Source organism: Prunus persica, chromosome G8, assembly GCF_000346465.2.
Source record: "Prunus persica cultivar Lovell chromosome G8, Prunus_persica_NCBIv2, whole genome shotgun sequence".
NCBI classification, from domain to species: Eukaryota; Viridiplantae; Streptophyta; class Magnoliopsida; order Rosales; family Rosaceae; genus Prunus; species Prunus persica.
Window position 1 is genome coordinate 6,086,314 of NC_034016.1, and position 25,257 is coordinate 6,111,570.

The window sequence follows — 25,257 nt, forward strand, 5'->3', positions numbered from 1 at the left end:
CACCTTCAGCGCTAATCGACCAGCCCACATAGCCCAACAGCTACAAGCCACGCGACATCTCCTGAAGCCTCCAATCAAAAAATCTTGCTCAATCCAACGGCTGTCTAATTTTTAGCTAAAAAATATCTTTAAAAATTTTAAAAATTATCAAAAAATTATGGAAATTTTTTTCTATAAATACCTACCAATATTATTCACTTTTCACAACAAATCTTCATATAAATTCATCTCCTTCCAATATTTTTCACTTTCCGCACTAAATTTTCTACTACAAAATTTCATTTGTGCAAAAATAGAAATGGCCTCTTCCATCGAAGTAGGAGGGTCGTGGACAAACGTTTGAAGAGGTCAAAATCTTGGCGATGAGGCAACAAAAAAAAAAAATAATTTCCTTTTTATTCAATTTAATGTCATTTATATATATATATATATATATCTCTTGCATTTCCAATTTCATTTTAATAGATTATTCAAGGCAAAATAAAAAAGAGGAAAACCATTTACACATGGTTCTTCAAGTGAACAATAGCCATAATCAGTTCCAGTGGTGCGTTTCGTGTCGAAAATAATGACACTATTACGTCCTCCGAAGGAAAACACTCCCTCCATGTCGTGATCCGGTGGAACTCACCATCAAGTGCTTCTCTTATTATTTTAGTTCTATTCTATTGCTTTGTATTTGATATTCAATTTTGCATCTCCTTATGTCCACCTAAAAAAACACTTTCAAAAGTGTACAAATCTGTTTTATATTATGATTTGTGTGGGACAAACATTTCTAATTCATTATGATTGTCTTATTATAATCACAAAAGTGGGCTGGAATAAAAGGAAAGACAATAAAGAAAAATTAATATGACTTTGATTGATCAGATGACATATCCACCGTTAACTCTAATGACTTGGCCGTTGACCCACTCCGCGGCATCCCCTGCCAAAAAACCCACCACCTGAGCCACATCCTTGGGCTCCCCCAGCCGATTCAGAGGGCAAGCCTCTGCAATCTTCTTCACCGTCTCCTCACTCTTCCCTGCGAAGAACAACTCCGTCGCAACCGGCCCCGGCGCCACGCAATTCGCCGTTATCCCGCTCCCCTTCAGCTCCTTCGCCAAAATCTTCGTCATCGTCTCCGCCGCCGCCTTCGACGCCGCGTAGGCTCCATATCCTGGCATCAGCCCCCCAACGAGAGACGTCGAAATCGCGATGATTCTGCCGCCGCCGCCGCGTCTCAGCCTCCTCGCCGCCTCCCTAGATACCAAAAATGCCCCTCTGGCGTTCACGCTGAAGGTCTTGTCCCAATCCTCCACGCTCGTCTCGGCTAAAGTTGGATACTTTGGGTTCAAAATTCCGGCGCAGTTCACGACGATGTGGGCTTGGGTCTCGAATTCTTGCTCTGCTCTGTCGAAGAGATGCTTTACCTGCTCGGGATCTGAGACGTCGGCTCGAACTGCAATGGCTTTGGATTGGGTATTTTCGCAACTGTTGAGCTCGGAAGCTAATTGGTCTGCTTGCGTTGAGTTTGAGGAGGCGTAATTGATGACCAGCTTGGCGCCGAGGGAGTGGAGGTGGGTTGCAATGGCGCGGCCGATGCCTCGCGAGCCGCCGGTGACGATTGCCACACGGCCGTTGAGGGGAAGGGAAGAGGAAGAGGAAGAGGAGTTTTGGGCTTCAGTGCTGGTGATTTGAGCAGCCATGGTTGGCTAGATGGAGATCGATCTGCTCTGCTGAGGTTGTGTGTATGAGTTTTGTATGTGTTGGGTGTGCAAGGATTATATAATAATATTTCTAGGCACATACATAAGCCACATCATGGATGACGATTTTGATAGTTTCTATTTCTAATGATTATAAAAATATTAAAAAAATTCCAAAAAAGAAGAAGAAAATTATAGACAAGCTTTTAGAAGTGCAAGATGTAAAATGAAAAAGGCTGTAAAAAAGAAAGACAACCAAAAAAAGCATAAAAGAAAATTTTAGCATGATCATTGTATTTGGTGATTACATATTCTCTTACCACAAGTTTATTTTGACCCAATTGCCATATCCTTACAGGTTTTAACTTGTTACCTACCAAGGTGTTAAGTATTGGTGGTGTTCAATAAAATACCGAGGGTTCAAAATTATAGAAATATTTACAAGTTATCAATATTGGTAAAATTTTGAAGAAAAAATTATATTTAAAAGAAAACCGTGGAAACGTAAAATGAAACATAAGGGGATGTTTATTTAACAAGATGCCTTTTATTTTGTCTCAAATGAATTGCGACATCGCATACATAACAAGTTTACATGATTTAAGAAGAAAAAAAAAATTGTATGTGTTGATAAGTATTGTTATGTACAAATTTTTAAAAACTCCATGAAACCTGACTGATTATATTTTACATTTGTATTTCTATAATGATATGATACCAGTGTTGTTTTAGGGTTTTTGTATTTGAGCGGTTTACTTATAATTGGGTTACATTCACTTATAGTCTAAAATATCAATAATATCGACGAAATATTGAGGATATTATCATTTTTTCGGGTTAAGAATATTTTGGAACGTATTTATACACATATCGTATAAATATCAATAATATCATAAAATATTGACGTCGATAATTTCTCTCACACTTCAGTAATATTTGGCCAAAAATATTGTTATAATATCGATAATATCGAGATGATGAAGACAATGAAAAATTTGAAGTGTTATTTACACTAACACCCCTAAGATTTCTTGTTTTTTCACAAAACCCCCTCAAGTCTCAAAAATTACACGAACACCACCTGATGTTTCAGTTTGTTTTCACAAAACCCCTTTCGTTGATTGTTTGTCCAAAAATTGATGATTTCATTGGAAAAAAAAAGTATGCAAATGACAAAATTAACCTCAATTTATATGCAATCTAATCTCAAAGGCCAACTTTGTCATTTGGAGAATGTTTTTGTATAAAATCATCATATTTGGATGAAAAATCAATGAAAAAGAGTTTTGTGAAAATAATTTAAAACCTCAGGGGGTGTTCTTGTAATTTCTAAAATCTCAAGGAGTTTTGTGAAAAAGCCGAAAACCTCAAGAGGTATTAGTGAAAATAACTCAAATTTGAACTTTATAGGAACTCTATGTGCTATTAAGTCACTCATTTATCTTACCATGCAATGTATAAAGTGTAAAATATTGTAGTAAATCATTATAAATAAATGATTATGGTGTGTTTAATCTTCTTTCATTAATTATTACATATTTTCTATACTCGTAGTGTTTGTCAGCTCACTATATAATTAACTTAAATCAATTAAACCCATCATGCAATGGATTTCCTTCCAATTTTCCTTGATAAAGTAATAGATAATTAACTAAATAAACATTCTCCAAAGTTTCAAGAAAAATTTCCAAGTCTTTCTTACAATTTCAGCCAAAAGTCACTTTTGATCCCTGTAGTTTAGCACTTCAACCACTTTTGACCTTGTAGTTTCAATTTCGTCAATTTTGTCATTGTAGTTTCATAATTATAGCAATTTAAGGACCATTCTAATTCCCATCAAATTATTCTAACTTTTGTTATCTATTTAGGGGTATTTTGGTCTAAACTTGCATCTCCTCTCCCAACTCGCCAACAGTCAAGAGCAGTCCCCACCCAACCCCAGCTAGCCACCACACCCTATAACTGAGTGCCAACACAGCCTCCCAGGACTGCCCCAACCCTAACAAATGCACAAGGTATAAGCTAGCAAGCCGAGAGCTATGTTCCAATAGTTGCCCCAAGACCGACTGACGTCTCCAAGCAATACGTACAAGATCGAGTTGGGAGAGAGAAAGCAAATTGAGGAGAGATTGGAAGTGGGACTTTTGGTGGGGGTAGTGGAGACCGGTTGCCCCCTCTGATTTTAGCCCAATTATGTTTTGGGTTCCTTATGTTTTTGTTCAATTGTTGATTGTGTACTTGTTGCTTTATTTATTTATTTTAACATTCACTACTTTTCTTGCACAAATTGTTAAATATAGATAGATCTATGAGTCCATGATATCATGGGGTTGGGGCAGCCTTGGGAGGCTGTGGTGGCGGTTAGTTACAAGGGTATGGTGGCTAGCTGGGGTTGGGTGGTACTGTTCTTGAGTGTTGGCTTGTTGGGGGAAGGGAAGCAAGTTTGGACCAAAATACCCCTAAATAGATAACAAAAGTTAAGAATAATTTGACAGAAATTAAGATTGTCCTTAAATTGCTACAAATATGAAACTACAATGACAAAATTGACGGAATTGAAACTACATGGTCAAAAGTGATTAAAGTGTCAAACTACAGAGACCAAAAGTGACTTTTGGCCATAATATAAAATATCGACAAAATATCGAGGATATTATCGTCCTTTCGGGTCATGGATATTTCGGAATGTATCCATACACATATTGTATAAATATCGATAATATAGGAAAATAACGATTTCGATAATTTCGCTCACAAAAAAAAGAAAAAATAATAACAAAGCACAATGCAAAGGGGATTCAAACCCTTACTATTTTACTCCTCCAATGCCTTAACCGCCATGTTGCTTATGTTTTTTGTGATAATATGCTAAAATATGTATATATATAGTGTTTTGTTTTGAACTGTTTTTGCAAGAATTAAATTTTCACATGAGAATGTGAGTCTTTGATCTTTCCTTTTGGGATGGAATCGAGCGGCTCATAGAAAGAATCCGAGACCCAATCTTCAAATGATTTTGCTAATGGACAACGTCAACCAATCTCGGATCCATATGTGTGACATGTTAACAATTACATGGAAAACTATTTTGAGGATTTATCATTTGATGACTACTCAAAAAACACTTACTCTACACATAGAGATGATGAAGATACTGAAAATTTTGAACCTCATAATCACTCATGTATCACCATGCAATGTATAAAGTGTAAAATATTGTAGTAAATCATTATATATAAATGATTATGGTGTGTTTAATATTCTTTCATTAATTATTATATATTTTCTATACTCACAGTGTTTGTCAGCTTGCTACATAATTAACTTAAATCAGTTAAACCCATCATGCAATGAATTTCCTTCCAATTTTTTGTGATAAACTAATAGATAATTGACTAAATAAACATCCTCCAAATTTTCAATAAACATCCTCGTGGTTTTTATTTAATTTTTATCGATATTGATAATATCCCGATATTTCCACCAAAATTTCTTTATTTTTTTGAACTACCGATATTTCTGATACCATCTATATTTTAGACCTTGCTTTTGACCTTAAAATTTTGAGCCGTCTGTGTGAATTCTACTTGGGTTTGCTTTGATTAGTCATATGGGTAAATTACTCAAATGATCCTAAAACTTATACCCAATTTACATTTTGGTCTTTCAATTAAATTATTCGTTCAAATGGTCCATCAACTGTATATTAATCTCTCCATTGATCATACCGTTATATTATGTTAATGTTGCCGTCAAATGTAAGGGTAAAATCGTCCATAATCGTCCTATATTCTTCAAATAGGTGATAAATTGGTGATACATAAGTGATAAAGTAGTGATACATTGTGATAAAGTGGTGATACATAGGTGATTCAGTGGTGATAAATGGGTGATACATAGGTCAAAAGTCTTATTTGTCCCCACAAATGTAGCATGTGCTGCTCACATGACTAAATTTAACAGAAAATGTAATGGTAGGATCAAAGCGTTAATTAATAAAGAGTTGATGGACCATTTGAACGAATAATTTAGTTTAGGGACCAAAATATAAGTCATGTACAAATTTGAGGACTATTTGAGTAATTTACCCTTAGTCATATTTTGCTCTTGCAAAATTGAATGTCTTCGATTTGACAAAAATACATTTACTGCGGCAAGGAGTAAGCTGGACTAAAAGACTTTCTCCATCGCTCTCATCGGCTCACTGTCTCTCTCTCTCGCTCGAATTTTCTCTGGTTCTGTCTAGCTCTGACTCTTTTTATCTCTCATGGTGGCTGTCGTTCTCTCTCACTAGCTCGTTAGCTGTTTATTTGGCTCGCACTATCTTTCTCACTGGCTCGCTATTGTGTTCTCCTCAAGCTCTGTGACAGGTAGTAACTCTCATTTTCTTAGGATTAGGATTTATTCAGTCTAACAAATCAGTATAAAAAAACAATTGTTATGCCCCTAATTTGATTTAGGGTTAAATTTTGTTGGGTATTGACTTGTAAGTAGTTTATCTTTTTTGTAAATATTTTTGACTTACGGGGCATGTTTTGTGAAATTTTTCTGGGTTTTGCTGGAAAAGAGGATAAGGTAAAAAGCTTTGCTCTTATTCATGTTTACAACTTAGAAAATGAGAATAGTATTCAAGTTGGGGGGGTTTGGAGATCTGGAATTGGAAAGCTAATTCTAACGCCTAATTTTTGGTTTGTCATGAATATTGGGTCAAGGGTTTGATACCACTCTAAGCTTTTCTTATTTTATTTAGTAGTAACTTTGAAAATTTTCCACTCTTGTGTAGCAAGGCTGATTTAAACTCCATAGGCAGAGACTGTTGGGTATTCAGTGTTGCCTGGTGAAGTTTTAATCGACTTTTGGCTCATTTCGTAGGGATGCACAAATTTTTACTTAATGGATTATACTGTTTTCCCTTGAATGCCACTTACCATATCACAGAATCACAAGGGAAAATTCAGTGCGCACCAACCATAGTTGTCTCTAAGCATAACATTTGAAGAAACTCATCTCTTTCCTGTAAAGGCACCCCTCCCTATTGTTTGTGAATGATATAAAACCATGGTTCATGCTTTCTATTCTTAAAAAATTATGAGCTTTGAGAAAAATGATAAAGACTTTCTTATTTCTTTGAAACAATTGGATTTGTGGTAGTGGCTACGAAGCCTCTATGTTAGGATGTCTCTTTTATTGTGCTTAATGCTGGTTGTGATTCAAGCTGGTTGTATGTAAATGTGATGACAGCCGCATTATATATCTAATAAGATTAAGGGTAACATATTTGATCAAAGATTAAAAAAAACAATTTTACATGAGAAAAGGTGAAGTACTCGGCTAATAGTTAAGCGAAATTTGGGTTTGTGAAAAAAAAAAAAAAAGGTGTATGCTTAATAGTTTTCTGCTTTGTTGCTGCTGAGTTTTAAAGGGAAACATAAGTTGACATTATAGTTGCCTTGCTGCTTTGCTGTTGCTGAGCTTTATTGTTGTTGTCTTTTATTTTTCTAGATTCAGGTTCTTATATATCACTCAATACGATATTTTGCTACGGTTGGAAACATTTTTATCTTAACTCAGAGGTGTTGCACTTTTAGCAGTTGTTTATGTTTCCTGAATTTGGGGCTTCTAATGTTGGATGCTTGTGTTTCGACTTGTACATGTATGTTAATTTCTTCCAGAGATGTTTGCTGTTTGGCTATCGGTTGAGATTTTCTTCTCTGCCATTTTGGCTTGCAAGGTGATGTTTCAGTTATAAACGTTGTGTGAAATTTAATGTTATGGGGTTGCACAGATATGTGGTTAGTAGGGGCTTGTTTTTTCTTTCCTTTGGTTGCTGGGGAAAAGTGAGCAGGAGCATCTACAGGGCTCCTCAAGGGTACTTGGGCCTGTTAGTCAATTGGGCTAGGGTTCTAGTTCCTTTAAATTATTAGTTACTTCTTTTGTTTTCCTATTCTAACTAGGATTTGGTTTAATTTCCTGTTTTGGTTTTTAATTTCCTATGTCAATTAGGTTTTCTGCACTCTAGTATAAATAGGTATAAATCTTGGTGTTATTGTTGTTGTTGTTTTGTTCTTTTTTATCCCTTGGCCGTTGTTCCTGTTGTTGGTTATTTTCACTCACAGTTGGTTGACGCTTCTGCATAATAAGTGGTATCTGAGCTCCATTTTTTTTACTGGGGTTTCGTAGGAGTGAAAATTGTGGAGCTACAGTGGCGTGAATAATGCTATGCTACAGTGCATGAATAGTGCTGTGCTACAGCGGCGTGAATAGTGTGGGCCTACCGTCTTTGAATAGTACTGCTACAGTTCCTGTGAACAGTACCGTATTTGTAGATGGCTGGAGATAAAGATGAACCTGTTAAGGAGAAGAAGTCGACATCGTCTTCGTCGGCACCTACATCTAATAGACATCCAATTGCTACTACAAGGTTAGAGGTTGATAAATTCAATGACTCTAATAGTTTTGGTATGTGGCAATGTGAAGTTATGGATGTGTTGTTTCAACAAGAATTGGATATGGTTTTGGAGGATAAACCCGAAGATATTGATGACAAGCAATGGACATGAATTAATCTTCATGTTTGTACCTCTATTCGATCGTTCCTTGTTAAGGAGTTGAAATACCCGTATATGAAGGAAGTTTTTGCTAAGAAGTTATGGATGAAATTAGAGGAGAAGTATATGACCAATAGCGCAGAAAATAGGCTCTTCTTGAAGAAGTGACTTTTTTTATTTCAATATCGTCTAGATATTTCCATGCACGAATATCTCAATGATTATAATAAAATACTTTGCTGATTTAGCAAACCTTGATGTGGAAATTCCTGATGAGGATAAGGCACTATGTTTGTTAAATTCATTGCCTGATGATTATGATCATTTGACAACTACTTTGTTGTATGAAAAATCCGAGGTGAAACTTGATGAGGTGTCTACAATATTGGTGCATCATGAGTGTCGTAAGAAGGAATAGATGACTCACAATTCACAATCATTTGACAACTACTTTGTTGTATGAAAAATCCGAGGTGAAACTTGATGAGGTGTCTACAATATTGGTGCATCATGAGTGTCGTAAGAAGGAATAGATGACTCACAATTCACAAACTGAGGCACTCGTCACAATGGGTCGAACAAGGGAAAGAAAATCTAAGAAACGCGGAAAATCTCATTCAAAGTCGAGAGGGAAGTTTCCTGCTAAAGACGAATGTGCATTTTGTCGCCAAAATGGTCATTGGAAGAGAGACTGCCCCAAATTGAAGAACAAAGAGAAGGAGAAAATGGGTTTTGAAGCAAATATTGTAAAATCTAGAGATGATGATTTCGAGTTTGCTTTGGCTAGTTCATCTGTTGATGGTCACTCCAAGGAGTGGATTTTGGATTCAGGTTGCACCTATCATATGTGTGTCATTCGGGAATGTTTTTCTAGCTTTTAGGAGCTGGATGGTGGAGTTGTTTTGATGGGCAATAATAATGCCTGTAAAACACAAGGGATAGGCAAAATCAGTTTGAATATGCATGATGGAACAATAAGAGAATTGAGTGATGTTCGGTATGTACTGGATATGAAAAAGAATCTCATCTTATTGGGCGCTTTGGAATCCAAGAGTCTCAAGATCACCATGGAGGGTGGAGTTCTTAAAGTTGTGCACGGGGCACTAGTGGTGATGAAAGGTACAAGACGAAATAACTTGTATTTCTTGTAGGGGAGTACAGTCATTGGTGGAGCAGCTTTCACCGAAGCTGTCACATCCCAGGATCGGCTTCGTTGTAGCACGATATTGTCTGCTTTGGGCCATCTCTTTGCCCTCAGGGTTTTGTTTCTGGAAGCTCACGAGCAACTTCCCAGTGGGTCACCCATCGTGAGATTACTCTAGCCCTAACTCACTTAACTTCGGAGTTCCCATGACTCCGAAGCTAGTGAGCTCCCAAAAGTACTCATGCTAGATGGAGATGAACATGTACATATAAAGCACATCACCACCTCTCCGTTAGTTGATGTGGGATGTTACAATCCACTCTCCTTAAGGGCTTGATGTCCTCGTCGGCACACTTGCACCACACGGCAAAGTGACTTTAATACCAAATTGACAGGACCCGACCTAAATTCCACTTTGGAGTTTAAGTCGAACTTTGTGCGTATCCGACACCTGGCGGGTCCAGACACACTTGACTAAATTGCCCTTCAACGAAACCAAAGTTAATTTCAAGTTTGACTTCTGCAGAAAATTCGGCAGCCTTCCTTGTAAATAATGGAAAGGATGAGTGAAGAGTGGTGACTGCCCTGTGGTGACGCTCTGATACACGACTACTGCCTGGAGGCGCAAAATATTTAAAAGTGTGAGTGGACAAAAATGAAGTTTTAGAAAATAGATTATGAACATACTAACTCCACTGTTAAAACATTTAGAAAACTCAATTAAATTCTCATATTGGTCAACCAGGTACCTGGTAGGGTACATGACCTCTGATTACCAATCCAAGAGTTCATATAAGTTCAACACACTTTATTAAACATGCTATGCAAATTCGGTCCAAATCGAACGGTTGGATTGATTGCAATCGTACGATCGGACGATTATTGTTTATCTAAACTTCGAATTATTGAATTGGAGTATTCGGGACTCCGATTCTCGATTTGTGAATACATGATCCTAGAGGTGTTTAGATTAACATATTTGAAAATGAAGTCTATCCAACGGTCTGAATATTTCAAACTCAGATAACGCCTAATATGCGATATTCGATCGACGACCAAACGATAATCAAATTGAAATCCAAGCATACCGCTGTGCTTGGGACGACGTGGGGAACATTCTAACAGAAAAACCCAACATTGACACCCCAGCAACGCGCTGCCACCGCCAACGGGTGTATTGAGTAATTTTTCTGCGATCAGAAAACTCTAAACCGCCAGCTAATAATCATACCTACGGATTAAGCACATCAGGGGGAGTAACTTTATACTTTGGCTCGACGATCAATTTCACCTTTAAAGCCCTCAAACGAAGCTTTGTCTATTAAAAACCTAAAAAATTTTAGTTTCAAAATCAAAGAAATTAGAATGGATTCACGTTGGGTTTTCGAGGGATAATAGAAAGGGAAGGTAGGAGAGTATTTTAGGTGTAATTACTTGAGTTGTGGCGGCCGGAAAAGACCACGAACAACCGCTGTTTGAAGTTGCCCGTTTTTGGCTTAATTTTTTTTAGATTTGGGGTTGGAAATTGGTATAGATGTATAGAGGTGAGAGAGACGAAGAGAATGGATCCAAAATTGTGGCCGGGGACGTCCGGACGTGGCCAGGATCGTTGCCATAAGCTACTGAGGTCGTGGCTGTTTCTAAACAGAGGAGAGAGAAATCTGGTGCTGCGTGAGAGGAGAGAGAGATATATGGTTTTTAAAAACTGACTTTGCAAAAATTACGATTGTGCCACTAGACTTCTTTTGATCGTAACTTCTTCATTACAACTCCGATTTGAGCCAACTACGTTTCTACGGAGTCATTTCGGCGTGCTCTAAGCAACGGTACAACTAAAATTCCCAAATTTCTTCCCCCAAAAAAGTGAACTTTTAACCTAATAAAATATTCTCGTAGTAAAATTGTCTTTTACTTGAATAAAGTAATAATTAAAAATTTATTTACGATCGGGTTATTACAATTGTAACATCCCAGGGGTTGATGTGCCTTATATGTACATGCCCATCTCTATCTAGCACGAGGCCTTTTGGGAGCTTATTGGTTTCAGAGTCATGGGAATTTTGAAGTTAAGCGAGTTGGGGGTAGAGCAATCCCACGATGAGTGACCTACTGAAAATTTGCTCGTGAGCTCCCAGAAACAAAACCGTGAGGGCAGAGAGGGGGGATCCAAAGCAGACAATATCGTGTTATGGCGGAGTCGATCCTAGGATGTGACTACTTAGTATCAAAGCACTAAGTTTAAATTCCTGTAGACTACACACCTTATGTGCATTCCTGTTTTGTTGAATTCATGTTTCTTGTGACATGACCAAGGCCCTAAGCGTGGTGATACTCGTAGAGGGATTCGTCAGTCGTCCCAACTTCAAGGACAGAATCCCCCTCTTGAGCCTGAGAATTATCCGATTCAAGGTCAAGCAGGGGCAATCATTTGTAGGAGATCCAACAGGGGCAGTACTGGTGATGCCCACCTTACTAGTTGACCCAGATTTTCAGCAGACACTAGAGTTGTTGACATAAGCCTTGTCTCGAATCGGGCATACTAGAGATGCATCCTTGACATATGCGGACCAGGCTAGAAGGATAGGGGCAGTGGAATTTAATGGTGATGGTGACCCCGCCATGGCTGAAGAATGGATAGAGAAAATGAAAAGAATTATGGATGTGACAGACGTTCCTTAGGATGCCTTTCCAAAAATGCAAGGTACTAGTGGGAATCAATAAGAAGATGGTATCAAGACCCATTGGCCATCATGTGGCAAGTTTTTCGAACAGCATTTGATTAGTAGTTCTATCTTTTAGCGTATCAAAATATGAAGATGGAGGAGTTTCTTCATCTTGAACAGGGCAGTATGACAGTACTTGAATATGAAAAGAAATTTAATGAGCTGTCCAAGTATTGCACACCACTGGTATCAAACGAGAGGAAGAAATGTCAGCTGTTTACTAGAGGTTTGAAGGCATCCATCTGTGGTATTGTGATGGGACAACATCTGGTAAACTTTGGTGATCTAGTGATGTCTGGAGAGCAGTCAGATGATGGTGCAGGGACTAGGTGATTCCCGCTGGCATCAGTATGATATGGGTGGTCCCAGTCAAGGGTCATCTAAGAGGGGTAGTTTCAGCTTCGGATCGTCTAGTATCCCTAGTTATGGAGGTTTTCAAGTTGGAGTCAGTTTCAATGGTGGATCTAATCAGAGTGGTAGTTCTGGACCCTGTTATGGAGGTGGTACAGTTAGATGCTCGGGGAGACAGTTGCAGACGGTTACTTAGAAATGGATGCTCGGGATACTTGGCTCATGTGATTGACACACGAGATAAATGATTGCTGTTGGAAGATATTCCGGTGGTACGGTAGTTTCCTGATGTGTTTCTAGAAGATTTTCCTGGTTTACCTCCTGAAAGAGATATTGAATTTACTATTGAACTTGTTCCAAGAACGAATCCTATTTCTCAGGCGCTGTATAGAATGGCACCAGCCGAATTGAGAGAGTTGAAAACTCAGTTGCAGGAGTTGGTGGACAAGGGTTTTATCCGACCCATTTTTTTCTCCTTGGGGTGCACCAATTCTATTTGTGAAGAAGAAAGATGGCACCATGAGATTGTGCATTGACTGTAGACAGTTGAACAAGATCACTGTACGGAATATGTATTCGTTGCCTCGCATTGACGATTTGTTCGATCAGTTGAAGGGTGCTAAAGTGCTTTCTAAGATTGATTTGAGATCAGGCTATCACCAGTTGCGGATCAGGGAAGATGACGTGCCTAAGACTGCTTTCCGGTCATTACGAGTTTTTAGTGATGCCTTTTGGGTTGACTAATGCGCCAACGGCGTTTATGGATCTCATGAACAGAGTGTTCTGACGTTACTTGGATCGCTTTATGATTGTGTTCATAGACGACATCCTTGTGTATTCTAAAAGTTAAAAGGACAATATGAATAACTTGGAAATTGTGTTGAGAACTTTAAGGAGGAGGCAGTTGTCTGCAAACTTCAGCAAATGTCAATTCTGGTTGGACAGAGAGTTTCTTGGGGCACGTGATTTCTGCAAAAGGTATCTATGTGGATCCCCAAAAGGTAGAAGCCATGGTAAATTGGCCGCAACCAACGCATGTCATTGATGTACGAAGTTTTCTGAGGCTAGTCGGGTATTATCGTCGCTTTGTGGGGGGTTCCTCTACTATAGCAACACCTCTCACTCGTTTAACAAGAAAATGAGTTAAGTTTGAATGGACAGATGAGTGTGAAGAAAACTTCAATGAACTCAAAACCAGGTTGACAACTGCTCCAGTATTGACAACCCCTGATGATAGTGGAAACTTTGTTATCTACAGTGATGCATCACGATATGAGTTAGGTTGTGTGTTGATGCAACATGGTAAAGTAATCACTTATGCTTCTAAGCAACTCAAGAAGCATAAGTTGAGTTATCCTACCCATGACTTGGAACTTATTGTAGTGGTGTTTGCTCTAAAGAGTTGGCGACATTATCTCTACAGGAAAGCGTGCCAAATTTTCACGGATCATAAGAGTTTAAGTACTTGTTCACCCATAAGGAAATGAACTTGAGGCAGAGGAGGTGGTTAGAATTGATAAGGGACTATGACTGCACCATTGAACATCATCATTATAGAGCTAATGTTGTGGCTGATGCTCTTAGCAGGAAGTCATCTGGATCTTTGGCACATCTTCGAGGGAAGTATCTTCCATTATTGGTTGAGTTAAGGAAGTTGAGAGTTGGGTTAAGTTTGGATGATCAAGGAGCTTTGCTTGCTACTCTCTACGTAAGACTGGTGTTAGTGGAACGAATTATCGAGGCTCAGTTACAGGATCCGTTAATCTGCACGTTAAGATTGAAAGCAGAGAATGGTACGAGAACAGATTATTCGGTGAGGAGTGATGAAGTTTTGATGGTAGGAACAAGATTGTATGTTCCTAGGGATGAAACACTAAAATGGGAAATTCTAGAGGAGGCCTACTGTTCGGCCTTCGCTATGCATCCTGGCAGCACAAATATGTATCGTACTCTGAGGGAGTATTATTGGTAGCCTTTCTTGAAGAAGGAAATAGCAGAGTACATCAGCAAGTGTTTGATTTGTCAGCAAGTCAAAGTAGAACAACATAAACCATTGGGATTGCTGCAACCACTTCTGATCCCTGAGTGGAAGTGGGAGCACATTACTATGGACTTTGTGTTCAAGCTTCCTCGCACAAGGAATAAACATGATAGAGTTTGGGTAATAGTGGATTGACTCACCAAGTCTGCTCATTTTCTGCCGCTAAAAGCGACTTATACTTTGAATAAATTGGCCAAAATCTTTATTGATGAAATTGTAAGATTACATGGGGTACAGTATCTATTGTGTCAGACAGAGATCCTCGGTTCACGTCCCGTTTTTGGACAAAGTTGCAGGAAGCTTTTGGGACCCAATTGCAGTTCAGTACCGAATTTCATCCTCAGACTGATAGAGAGTCGGAAAGAACGATTCAAACTTTGGATGATATGCTAAGAGCTTGTGCATTACAGTTTTGGGGAGACTGGGATGATAAACTATCGCTCATGGAGTTTGCGTATAATAACAATTACCAAGCAAGTATTGGAATGTCACCATATGATGCCTTGTATGGAAAACAGTGTAGGACTTCATTGTATTAGGATGAAGTAGGTGAGCAAATTAGAAGTATCTGAGGATATTGAGGCGACGAAGAAACGAGTGGAACTGATAAGAGAAAGACTTAAGGCGACCTAAGATCGACAAAAGAGTTATGCCGACAATAGAAGAAAAGATCTTCAGTTTGAAGTTGGTCACTAGGTGTTCTTAAAGTTATCGCCTTGGAAATGTGTGGTGAGATTTGGGAAGCGAGGAAAATTAAACCCTCGTTACATTGGGTCGTAGGAGATTTTGGAGCGTGTTGGCCCAGTAGCTTACCGACTTGCTTTGCCATCGGAACTTGCTCGGCTACATGATGTATTTCATGTCTCCATGCTCCAAAAGTATATTTCTGATCCTTCTCATGTTCTAGAGGAGCAACTAATAGAATTGAAGGATGATTTGGGTTATGTGGAGCAACTTGTTCAGATTTTGGATTGGAAGACGCATGTGCTACGTTCTAGAGAGATCCTACTTGTGAAAGTCTGTGGAGGAGTTATACTGTGGAAGAGGCTACTTAGGAACCCGAGGATCAAATGTGGGATCAATACCCTTACCTCTACGAGTGATAGGTATGAAATTTCGAAGACAAAATTTTTATAAGGGGGGTAGACTGTAATAATCCGATCCTAAATAAATTTTCAATTATTAATTTATTCAAGTAAAAGATAATTTTATCACGGGAATATTTTATTGGGTTAAAAATTGACTTTTTTGGAAAGGAATTTGGGAATTCTAGTTGTACCGTTACGTAGAGCACGTCGAGATGAGTCTGTAGACACGTAGTAGGCTCAAATCGAAGTTGTAACGAAGAAGTTACGATCAAAAGAAGTCAAGTGGCACAATCGTAATTTTTGCAAAGTCAGTTTTTAAAAACCAGATATCTCTCTCCTCTCACGCAACACTAGATTTCTCTCTCCTTTGTTCAGAAACAGCCAAGACCTCCGTGGCTTCCGACCACGATTCCGGCCACGTACAGCTGTCCCTGTCCACAATGTTGGATCCATTCTTTTTCTCTCTCTTCTCTCTACACATCTATACCACTTTTCAGCCCCAAATCTAAGAAAAATTAAGCCAAAATTCAAGCTAAACTCAGCCCAAAATAGGGCAGCTTCAAACAGTGGCTGTTCATGGTCTTTTTCGGCCAATTTCGGCCGCCACAATTTAGGTAATTACACCCAAAATACTCTCTTACCTTCCCTTTGTGTTATCTCTCGAAAACCCAATGTGAATTCATTCCAATTTTTTTGATTTTGAAACAAAAATTTTCTAAGTTTTTGAGAGACAAAAAGCCTCGTTCGAGGGCTTTAAAGGTGGAATTGATAGTCGAGCCAAGGTATAAATTTACTTCCCTTGATGTGCTTAATCCGTAGGTATGATTATTGGCTGGCAGTTTGGAGTTTTCCGATCGTCGAAAAATTACTCAATACACTCGGTGGCGGCGTGTCGCCAAGGTGTCAATGTTGGATCTTTGTCCTAGAATGTTCCCCACGTCTTCCCGAGCACAACGGTATGCTCATATTTCAATTTGGTTATCGTTTGGTCATCGATCGGATATCGCATATTAGGCGATATTCGGGTTCGATATGTTCGGACCATTGGATTGACTTCATTTTCAAATATATTAATCTAGACACCTCTAGGATTGTGTAGTAATTCATGGATCGAGAATCGGAGTCCCGGATACTCCGATTCAATAATTCAAAGTTTAGATAAACAATAACCGTTTGATCGTACGATTGCGAGCAATCCGACCGTTCGATTTGGACCAAACTTGTAGAGCATGTTTAGTAAAGTGTGTTGAACCTATAGGAACTCTTGGATTGGTAATCGGAGGTCATGTACCCCACGGGGTACCGGGTTAACCAATATAGGAATTTAATTGAGTTTTCTAAATGTTTTAACAGGGAGTTAGTATGTTCATATTCTATTTTCTAAAACTTTATTTTTGTCCACTCATACTTTTAAATGTTTTGCGTCCCCAGGCAGTAATCGTGTACTAGAGCGCCACCACAGGGCAGTCACCACTCTTCACTCATCATTTCCATTATGTAGGATTTCCTTTCCTTTAAACTAATTAGTATCGCTCTGAAATTGCCCTAAGATTTATGTAAGGTCTGAGGCCATATAGTTCCATTGTTGGATTGCTTGAATGTAAACTTGATGCATGCTGAACATTTGGGATTATAATTGCATTTTGTACAGGTGGAAGAATTTTGAGAAACGACTATTTACAAGGGAGACTGCCGAATTTTCGACAGAAGTCAAACTTGAGATTAAGTTTGGTTTTGTTAGAAGGGCAATTTAGTTAAGTGTGCCTGGCACCCGTCAAGTGTCGAACACGCATAGGGTTCGGCTCAGATTTCAAAGTGAAATTTGGGTCGAGTCCTATCAAAAGCTGCTAACGCAGATAGCACAAACACTACGAGGTTATGGCATATGCGTCTTAGGCATGTTGGTGAAAAGGCGTTGCAAGGATTGGTGAAGCAAGGCTTATTGAAAGGTTCGAAGGCATGCAAATTGGAATTCTATGAACATTGTGTTGGAATGCATCTCGGGGAGGTAGCCATTATTTTATCTCCTTTGTTGATTACTTGTCTAAAAGAATATGGGTGTACACCATGAAGCGTAAAGATGAAGTCTTGAAGATATTCCTGAAGTGTAAAAAGATTATTGAAACGCAAAGCGATCGAAAGATCAAGACTCTCAAATCAGACAATGGGGGTGAATATAAGTCTGATCCTTTCTTAAAAGTTTGTCAAGATGCGGGTATTGTGATGTACTTCATGGTTAGGGAGACACCGCAACAGAATGGGGTGGCAGAGCAAATGAACCGTACTTTGCTTGAGAAAGTCTAGTGTGTGTTGTCTAATGCTGGTTTAGGAAAGGCGTTTTGGGCTGAGGCAATTATTTATGCAAGCCATCTCATTAATCGGTTGCTAGTTGCTGCGGACGAGGGCAAAACTCCCATGGAGGTGTGGTCTAGTAAATCTTGTATAGATTACAAGTATTTACACATATTTGGTTGTCCTGCTTACTATCAAGTTGGATCCAAGAGCAAAGAAAGCTCTATTTATGGGCATTAGCACTAGCTTGAAGAGATACCGATTCTGGTGTCCAGATGGGAAGAAATTTGTTGTAAGCAGATATGTGACTTTTGATGAGGCTGCTATGGTAAATCAGAACAAGCATGAAGGTGAAACTGAAGCGACCAAGACCATAAGTAGTTCAAAGAAGGTGGAGTTACTGAAGACTCCAGTTGTTCCAATAAGATCTGATGTTATAGATACTAGTCCTACAGTTGCTTCTGATGATGAGGACGAGGATGATGATGAGGAGGCACCTACCCAAGTAGTCTCCAAGACAATGGTACAAGCGGTTTGATAGGTTTATGATCAGACATAAGTACACAAGAAGTCATTATGACCATTGTGTATACTTTCGCAAGCTATAAAATGGAACCTTCATTTATCTACTTTTATATGTTGATGATATGCTTGTAACATGTAAAAGCAAAGTGGAGATTAAAAAGTTGAAGACTCAACTGAGTAATGAATTTGATATGAAGGACTTGGGAGAAGCTCGAAAGATACTGGGTATGGAAATTAAAAAAGATAGAGTGAAGGCAAGATTTGTCTGCGTCAGAAGCAGTATTTGAAGAAGGTACTACAACGTTTCGAGATGAATGAAAATTCAAAATCGGTTAGTACACATATTGCCCCTCATTTCAAACTTAGTAATTCTATGCCTCCTAATACACCTCTTAAAGCCAATTTCGGTGTCCAAGTTTAAGCGAATAAGTAAAATTTGTTGATTGCCCCTTGAGGGATTGGGAGACAACCATTGGGAATGTTACTATGAGAGTTTGTTACATTTTGAGCCAAGGTGGAGATTGTTGAAAATTTGCTCAAATGTAGAAGAATTTTGGAGTTGCCCATGTGAGTCAATGTTGGCTTGCTATCTTTGTCAAAATGGGTGGATTGTTTGGTAGCCATCCATTGTTGAGTTTGGTAGCCAATGTATGAATAGTTTGAGTTTGCATTCACACTCTTGCATCTTTGGCTATAAATTGGAAGCAAATGGTTTCATTTGAAGCATCCCACCTAGTGTGAGAAGAAGAGAAAAATAGCAAGAAAGACATCTTGCCAAAGAGAGAAACAATTCTCTCTAGTTGTTCTTTGCAATGCCAACTATGAGGGAAAATAACCAACAGCAGCAACAACGGCCAAGAGATAAAAAAGAACAAAACAACACCAACAAGAACACCAAGATTTATACTGGTTCGGCAATGCCTACATCCAGTTTGGAGACGACAGAGTAATCCGCTATAAACAAATGAGAGAATACAATAGTGTTTATTGCTCAAGAAAACCCAAAACCCCAAATACACCCAAGTCACACTCTCACAACAATTGAAAACAGAACAATGATACAAAGCAAAGAACAATTAGAGAGAATTGTTTCTCTCTTTGGCAAGGTGCCTTTCTTGCTATTTTTCTCTTCTTCTCACACTTGGTGAGATGCTTCAAATGAAACCATTTGCTTCCAATTTATAGCCAAAGATGCAAGAGTGTGAATGCAAACTCAAACTATTCATATGTTGGCTACTAAACTCAACAATGGATGGCTACCAAACAATCCACCCATTTTGACAAAGATAGCAAGCCAACATTGACTCACATGGGCAACTCCAAAATTCTTCTACATTTGAGCCAATTTTCAACAATCTCCACCTTGGATCAAAATGTAACAAATTATCATAGTAACACTCCCAATGGTCGTCTCCCAATCCCTCAAGGGGCAATCAACAAATTTTACTTATTCCAAGTAAGTCTAAGCAATGCTTAAACTTGGACAACGAAAGTGGCTTTGTCAACATATCAGCAGGATTGTTAGCGGTTCCAATCTTCTCAAGAAGAATATCTCCTTCATCAATGATCTCACGAACAAAATAGAACCTCACGTCAATGTGTTTCGTACGTGCATGATGAACTTGATTCTTTGCTAAATAAATAGCATTCTGACTGTCGCAATGAACATCCACATGGTCCTGTTGAACTCCTAAGTCATCAAGCAACCCTTGAAGCCAGATGGCTTCCTTTATAGCTTCTGTTACTACCATGTATTCTGCCTCAATAGTCCACAAAGCAACTGTAGATTGCAGAATCGACCTCCAACTCACTGGACCTCTAGCAAGAGTGAATACAAAACCTATGGTGGACCTACGCTTGTCCAAATCACCTGCGTAATCAGAATCTACATATCCAACAACACATTGACCAGTAACTTTATCCTGCTGAAACAATAAACCAACAACCACCGTACCAAGAATATACCGTAGAATCCATTTCACAGCTTGCCAATCCCCTTTTCCTAGATTATGCATATATCTACAGACAATACTAACAATTTGTGAAATATCAGGCCTAGTACACACCATAGCATACATCAGACTATAAACAACACTTGCATATGGAATTTGAGCCATGTAATGACTCTCCTCATTAGTATTAGGAGACATAGAAGCACAAAGTTTGAAATGAAGGGCAAGAGGTGTACTAACCGGTTTTGAATTTTCATTCATCTTGAAACGTTGTAGTACCTTCTTCAAATACTGCTTATGACACAGACTAATCTTGCCCTTTGCTCTGTCTCTTTCAATTTCCATACCCAATATCTTCCGAGCTTCTCCCAAGTCCTTCATCTCAAATTCATTACTCAGTTAAGTCTTCAACCTTTCAATCTCCACTTTGCTTTTACATGCTATAAGCATATCGTCAACATATAAAAGCAGATAAATGAAGGTTCCATCTTGTAGCTTGTGGAAGTATACACAATGGTCATAATGACTTCTTCTGTACTTATGCTCGATCATAAACCTATCAAATAACTTGTACCATTGTCTTGGAGATTGCTTCAAGCCATACAATGATTTTTGCAATTTGCAAACCCAATTTTCCTTTCCAACAACCTTAAAACCTTTTGGTTGAGACATATAAATCTCTTCCTCCAAATCACCATGTAAGAACGCCGTTTTGACATCAAGTTGAGCTAACTCAAGGTTAAACTGAGCAATCAAAGCCAACAAAATACGAATAGAAGAATGTTTTACTACAGGAGAAAATACCTCGTTGTAGTCAATGCCTTCTTTCTGAGCATAACCTTTGGCTAACAATCTGGCTTTGAATCTTACATTGTCTTTTCCCAAAGATTCCATCTTCTTGGCATACACCCATTGACACCCAATTATTTTCTTCCCCTTTGATAACTGAACCAGCTTCCAAGTCTCATTTTTATGACGAGATTTCATCTCCTCATCCATAGATTTCTTTCACTATACGCTCTCTGAACTTCTGACAGCGTCTTTATAGGCGGATGGAATATCATCTTCAATAACGGAAAGTGCATATGCCATAATATTAGTAAACTGAGCAGGCTTTCGAATTTCCCTTCTTGATCTTCTGGTTGCAATAGAATCATGTTGCTGTGGAGGCTCTTGGGTAGGTGCCTCCTCTTTATCATCCTCGTCCTCATCATCAGAATCAACTGTAGGACTATTATATGTAACATCAAACCTTACTGGAACAACTGGAGTCTTCAGTAACTCCACCTGCTTTGAACTACTCATGGTCTTGGTCGCTTTAGTTTCATCTTCATGCTTGTTTTGATTTACCATAGCAGCCGCATCAAAAGTCACATCTCTGCTTACAACCAATTTCTTCTCATCTGGACACTAGAGTCGGTATCCCTTCATGTCACTGCTAAAGCCCATAAATAGAGCTTTCTTTGCTCTTGGATCCAACTTGCTTTCCCTGACATGATAGTAAGCAGGACAACTAAATATGTGTAAATACTTGTAATCAGTACAAGGTTTACCAGACCATACTTTCATAGGCGTTTTGCCCTCGTTCACAGCAGCTGGCAACCGATTAATGAGATGGCTTGCATAAGTAATTGCCTCAGCCCAAAATGCCTTGCCTAAACCAGCATTAGACAATATACATCGGACTTTCTCAAGCAAAGTACGGTTCATGTGCTCCGCCACCCCATTCTGTTGCGGTGTCTCCCTAACCGTGAAATGCCTCACAATATCCTCATCTTGACAAACTTTCAAGAAAAGATCAGACTTATATTCACCCCCATTGTCTGCTCTGAGAGTCTTGATCTTTCGACTGCTTTGCGTTTCAATCATCTTTTTCTACTTCAGGAATATCTTCAAGACTTCATCTTTATGCTTCATGGTGTACACCCATATTCTTCTAGAGAAGTCATCAACAAAGGAGAAAATAATGGCTACCTCCCCAAGATGCATTCAAGCACACAATGTTCACAGAATTCCAATTTGAATGCCTAGTAGTGTTTGTGCTATCTGCGTCAGCAGCTTCCGTGACAGCTGCTCCACCAATGACTATACTCCCCTGTAAGAAATACAAGTTATTTTGTCTTGTACCTTTCATCACCACCAATGCCCCGTACACAGCTTTAAGATCTCCACCTTCCATGTTTATCTTGAGACCCTTGGATTCCAAAGCGCCTAATGAGATGAGATTCTTCTTCATATTCGGTACATACCGAACATCACTCAATTCTCTTATTGTTCCATCATGCATATTCAAACTGATTTTGCTTATCCCTTGTGTTTTGCAGACATTATTATTGCCCATCAAAATAACTCCACCATCTAGCTCTTGAAAGCAAGAAAATCATTCCCGAATGGGACACATATGATAGGTGCAACCTGAATCCAAAATCCACTCCTTTGAGTGACCATCAGCAAATGAACTAGCCAAAGCAAACTCGAAATCATCATCTCCAGATTTTACAATATTTTCTTCAAAACGCGCTTTCTCCTTCTCTTTGTTCTTCAATTTGGGGCAGTCTTTCTTCCAATGACCCTTTTGGCGACAAAAGGTGCATTTGTCTTTAGCAAGAAATTTCCCTCTCAACTTTGAACGAGATTTTCCCCGCTTCCCAGATTTTCTTTCCTCTGTTCAACCCCTTGCAACGAGTGCCTCGGTTTGTGAATTGTGAGTCAACTGTTCCTTCTTACGACACTCATGATTCACTAATGCTGTAGACACCTCATTAAGTTTCACCTCGGATTTTCCATACAACAAAGTAGTTGTCAAATGATCATAATCATCAGGCAATGAATTTAACAAACATAGTGTCTTATCCTCGTTAGGAATTTCCACATCAAGGTTTGCTAAATCAGCAAGTATTTTATTCTAATCATTGAGATGTTCGTGCATAGAAATACCTGGACGATATTGAAATCAGAAGAGTCGCTTCTTTAAGAAGAGCCGATTTTCTGCGCTCTTGGTCATATACTTCTCCTCCAATTTCATCCAAAACTTCTTAGCAGAAGTTTCCTTCATATATAGGTATGTCAACTCCTTAACAAGGAACGATTGAATAGAGGCACAAGCATGAAGATTAATTTGTGTCCATTGCTTGTCATCAATATCTTCGGGTTTGTCCTCCAAAACCATATTCAACTCTTGTTGATACAACACATCCATAACTTCACATTGCCACATACCAAAATTATTAGAGTCATTGAATTTATCAACCTCTAACCTTATAGTAGCAATTAGATGTCTATTGGATGTAGGTGCCGAAGAAGACGATGCCGACTCCTTCTCCTTAACATGTTCATCTTTATCTCCAGCCATCAACAAATACGGTACTGTTCACAGACTGTAGCGCCGACACTATTCACGACACTGTTGCACAGCACTATTCACACCACTGTATCATAGCACTATTCACGCCACTGTAGCTCTACCAAATTTTTACTTCTACAAAACCCCAATCGAAAAAACTTGTGCTCTGATACCACTTGTTGTGCGGAAGGGTCAACCAACTGTGAGTGAAAATAACCAACAACACCAACAAGAATACCAAGATTTATACTGGTTCGGCAATACCTACGTCCAGTTTGAAGACGACGGAGTAATCCACTATAAACAAATGAGAGAATGCAGTAGTGTTTATCATTCAAGAAAACCCCAAACCCCAAATACACCCAAGTCACTCTCACAACAATTGAAAAGAAAACAATGATACAAAGCAAAGAACAATTAGAGAGAATTGTTTCTCTCTTTGGCAAGATGCCTTTCTTGCTATTTTTCTCTTCTTTTCACACTTGGTGGGATGCTGCAAATGAAACCACTTGCTTCCAATTTATAGCCAAAGATAAGTGTGAATGAAAACTCAAACTATTCATGTGTTGGCTACCAAACTCAACAATGGATGGCTACCAACAATCCATCCATTTTGACAAAGATAGCAAGCCAACTTTGACTCACATGGGCAACTCCAAAATTCTTCTACATTTGAGCCAATTTTCAACAATTAGGAGACTCTTGCATTCAATTTCGTTGATGCATATAATTTCAAACTTTTAGTCTATAGAGTTTGTTGGTACCGTAACTGATCGAGCAACTAGCTAGGCTAGATCATCCACGTGCCATGCTTTGAGAGGTCATTACCTTAGCCAAAGAAGCATTACCACAAGTTACAACTCTAAGCAAAGCAAGATGAGTCCCATATCGGAAAACTACAAGAGATGAAGACTCCCCCTCGCCTATAAAAGAAGACTACTCTCCCCTGAGAAATGGACTCTCTCTTCTAGATCGATGGGCTGGGCTTTATCTTTAATTATGGGCTTCCCCCTTGTTATCTTTATATTTGGGTCCAACCCATGTACAAATGTAATCAAACATTATTATAATGAGAACATACTTCTCCGTGGACGTAGCCCATTCATTAAGGGTGAACCACGTATATCTCGTCTTCTGTATATTTATCGCTTGTCTAAATATTCACACACATGCTGAAGGTCCTCACCTTCACCCATCATCCACCATTCCACCTCTATCTAAGTTGATCCTCCCAAAAAGAACATCAATAGAGTTTCTATTGGGTTTTCTGTACTTAGTATAAATAGACTATTATGAGACTCTTGTATTCAGTTTTGTTGATGAATATGATTTCAAACTTTTAGTGTATAGAGTTTCTATTGGGATTTTTGCCCTAGAACTCAATTATCTTCATTCCAACTTTTATTATGTTGCTCTATCCTTCAATTCCCCGTATTTTTGGGTCGCTGGACAGTAGCTTATAGCCGCTGCCCTGCAAAAAAAATGTTAGGAAAGACAAATTGTTATGTTTACTTAAGTTTTCCTTTTATGGTTGTGTAAATTTGTATTCTTTCATA

The 25,257-nt window shown here is 38.7% G+C and overlaps 2 protein-coding genes across 4 annotated transcripts in view; one reads left to right on the forward strand and one right to left on the reverse strand.

Annotated features, from left to right (window-relative positions):
• On the reverse strand, positions 734-1,763 carry LOC109946285 (short-chain type dehydrogenase/reductase-like). Its single transcript, XM_020553666.1, has one exon. The coding sequence runs from the start codon at positions 1,692-1,694 to the stop codon at positions 870-872; it is 825 nt and encodes a 274-aa protein (XP_020409255.1). The 5' UTR covers positions 1,695-1,763; the 3' UTR covers positions 734-869.
• The window catches only part of LOC18767256 (50S ribosomal protein L7/L12), a 32,332-nt gene continuing 12,909 nt past the window's right edge, over positions 5,835-25,257 (forward strand). For 2 of the 3 annotated variants that reach the window (XM_020570710.1, XM_007199573.2), the window contains exon 1: positions 5,835-6,064. The gene's annotated coding sequence lies outside the window, so the exon portion shown is untranslated. Of the gene's footprint in view, positions 6,065-7,874; positions 8,588-25,257 lie in introns of those variants that run through there. The other variant, XR_002273032.1, reaches the window with a different exon arrangement.